General features: G+C 61.6%; 1 protein-coding gene across 1 annotated transcript; it reads left to right on the forward strand.

The window, feature by feature from the left end:
- Window positions 1–262: 262 nt before the first annotated feature.
- On the forward strand, window positions 263–3,399 carry LOC122193401 (neuralized-like protein 4; the record flags this gene model as incomplete). The annotated part of the gene is made up of 3 exons (XM_042894178.1): window positions 263–520; window positions 1,824–1,909; window positions 3,237–3,399. Coding segments are annotated over 3 exons (507 nt in total), but the record flags the coding sequence as incomplete, so codon positions are not given.
- Window positions 3,400–3,428: the final 29 nt, after the last annotated feature.

The following is a 3,428-nucleotide window of genomic DNA, read 5'->3' on the forward strand; positions in this document are numbered from 1 at the left end:
GGTGTCCCCATGATGTCCCCATGTCCCCCTGATGTCCCATTGCCCCCCTCCCCAGTTCCAATGGCTTCCCAATGGCGTCCCCATGGTGTCCCCATGTCCCCCTGATGTCCCATTGTCCTCATCCCCCCATGCCAACTGCTTCCCAATGGTTTCCCCATGGTGTCCCACTGCCCCTCTCCCCACTTCCAATGGCTTCCCAATGGTGTCCCCATGATGTCCCCATGTCCTCCTGATGTCCCCTTGACCCCCCACCCCCTCCCAGCGTCGTCCCCCCACCATCCCCTCGTCGCCCCCGTTCCCACGTCCCCATGGCGTCCCCACGCCTTGTCCCCCCGCAGCGCCACGGACGACTTCAACCACGGCGTGGTGCTGAGCGCGCGGGCGCTGCGGGACAACGAGTTGTTCCAGGTGCGCATCGACAAGATGGTGGACAAGTGGGCCGGCTCCATCGAGATCGGCGTCACCACGCACAGCCCCGCTCACCTCCAGCTGCCCTCCACCATGACCAACCTGCGCTCCGGTGCGTCCCCGGCGTCCCCTGGGGCTTCCCGAGCTCCTTATGGGGTCTTTTCCCTGTGTCCCCCCTTGGGTCGACCGCTTGACGGCCTTGTGCTGACCCTGTGGGGTCCCCCCGGGGTCTGTAGGCCGTTCCCAAGGGGTCCCCGAGGTCTTTTGTGTGTCCCCATGGGGTCCCTGATGGTGTCTGTGTGGGTCTCCGTTCAATGTCCCATGTCCTTATGGTGTCCTTGTTGGGTCTCCAATGTCCCCACGGTGTCCCCATGGGGTCCAAGACAGCCTGACGGTGTCCATGTGGGTCTCTGTTCAATGTCCCGTGTCCTTATGATGTCCGTGTTGGGTCTCCAGTGTCCCCATGGTGACCCCGTGGGGTCCCCAAGTGGCCCCTGGTGTCCCTGTGGGTCTCCAGTGTCCCTGTTGTGTCCTTATGGCTTCCCCATTGGGTCTCCATGTCCTTATGAGGTCATCAAGGGATCCCTGTGTCCCCAGTGTCCCTATGGTGTCCCCATGGGGTCTCCCATGTCCTTATGAGGTCCCCAAGGGATCCCTGTGTCCCCAGTGTCCCTATGGTGTCCCCATGGGGTCTCCCATGTCCTTACAAGGTCCCCAAGGGATCCCTGTGTCCCCAACATCCCTATGTTGTCCCCATGGGGTCTGCCATGTCCCTATGGTGTCCCCATTGGGTGTCCCCTGTCCTCATAACGTCGCCGTTGGATCTCCAGTGTGGGGACACTTCTGTCCCCCCATGTCCCCATGGGGCCTCCCAGACCCTTTAGGATGTTCCTGGGGGTCTCCAGTGACCCCACAGAGACCCCAAGACCCCAACTGTGCTGCATTGTCCTCATGGTGTCCCTGTTGGGTCTCCCGATGTCCTCACAGTGTCCCTGTGGGGTCCCCAAGTGGCCTCTGGTGTCCCTTTGAGTCTCCAATGTCCCTGTTGTGTCCTTACAGTGTCCCCATGGGGTCTCCCCTGTCCTTACAAGGTCCCCAAGGGATCCCTGTGTCCCCAACATCCCTATGATGTCCCCATTGGGTCTCCATGTCCTTATGAGGTCCCCAAGGGGTCTTTGTGTCCCCAGTGTCCCTTGATGTCCCCATTGGGTCTCCCCTGTCCTTACAATGTCCCCGCTGGTCTCCAATGCCCTTACGATGTCCCCAAGCTCCCTGTGACGTCCCCACAACGTCCCCGACATCCTTACGACGTATCCCTGGGGTCCCCGATGTCCCAGCATCTGCTGGTGTCCCCCTGGGTCCCCCACGTCCCCGACGCCTCCGCAGCGTCCCTGCTGTCCCCCCGCTGTCCCCAGGCACGTGGATGATGACGGGCAACGGGGTGATGCACAACGGGACCACCGTCCTCGATGAGTACGGCCACAACCTGGACCGCCTGAAGGTGGGACCCTGCAAGGTGGCAGCCCAGGGGGTGACAACGTGTGACACTGCGGGAGGCGGCGCCTCTTGGGGGTGGGGGGCGCTGGGGGGGTGACATCGTAGGGTGGTGATGTTGGAGGGGGTGACGTCCCATGGGGACGACGTGTGGGGAGGTGACATCTGGTGAGGGTGGCACTTGGGGGAGGTGACATTTAGGGAGGTGACATCCCACAGGGGTGACACTTGAGGGGGTGACATCCCGTGGGAATGACACCTGGGGAGGTGACATCTCATGAGGGTGACACTTTGGGTGGTAGCACTTAGGAAGGTGACACTTGGGGAGGTGGCATTTGGGAGGTGATGTCCCATGGGAATGACGTGTAGGGAGGTGACATCTGGTGAGGGTGACACTTGGGGGAGGTGACATCTCATGAGGGTGACTCTTGGGGAGGTGGCACTTGGGGAGGTGATGTCCCACAGGGGTGACACTTGGGGAGGTGACATCCCATGGGAATGTCACTTGGGGAGGTGACACCTGGGGAAGTGACCTCCCACAGGAGTGACACTTGGTGGGGTGACATCCATGGGAATGACATGGGGGGAGGTGACATCTCATGAGGGTGACACTTGGGGAGGTGACACTTGCGGAGGTAATGTCTCCCAGGGGTGGCACTTGGGGAGGTGACATCCTACAGGGGTGACACTTGGGGTGGTGACACTTGGGAAGGTGGCCCTTGGGAGGGTGATGTCCCACAGCCGTGACACATGGGGAGGTGACACTTGGGGAGGTGATGTGCCATAGGGGTGACACTTGGAGAGGTGACATGTCATGAGGGTGACACTTGGGGAGGTAGCACTTGGGAGGGTGACACTTGGAGAGGTGACATCCCATGGGAATGACACGTAGGGAGGTGACATCTCGTGAGGGTGGCACTTGGGGCGGTGACGCTTATGGAGGTAATGTCACCCAGGGGTGGCACTTGGGGAGGTGATGTCCCACAGGGGTGACACTTGAGGGGGTGACATCCCATGGGAATGACATGTAGGGAGGTGACATCTCATGAGGGTGACTCTTGGGGTGGTGACACTTGGGGAGGTGATGTCCCACAGCAGTGACACTTGGGGAGGGGACATTTGGGGAGGTGACAGTTATGGAGGTCATGTCTCTCAGGGGTGACCCTTGGGGAGGTGGCACTTGGGGAGGTGACATCCCATGGGAATAACAAGTGGGGAGGTGACATCTCATGAGGGTGACCCTTGGGGAGGTGGTTCCTGGTGAGAGTTGCCCTTGTGGACGTGCCATCTCGGGGAGGGGTGTCCCGCGCAGGGTGACGCGGCGTTGTCCCCAGGCAGGTGACACGGTGGGGGTGGTGCGGCGGGACGATGGCACCCTGCACTTCTTTGTCAACGGCGCCGCGCAGGGCCCTGCGGCCTGGAACGTGCCCCCAAACGTCTACGCCGTGGTCGACCTCTATGGGCAGGCAGCTCAGGCCACCATCGTGGAGGACGGTGGTGAGGGATGGGGACATGGGGGGACATGG

Source organism: Lagopus leucura, unplaced genomic scaffold (genome assembly GCF_019238085.1).
Source record: "Lagopus leucura isolate 7727_CA_CO unplaced genomic scaffold, USGS_WTPT01 27977-0_obj-0_obj, whole genome shotgun sequence".
In the NCBI taxonomy this organism is placed as follows: domain Eukaryota; kingdom Metazoa; phylum Chordata; class Aves; order Galliformes; family Phasianidae; genus Lagopus; species Lagopus leucura.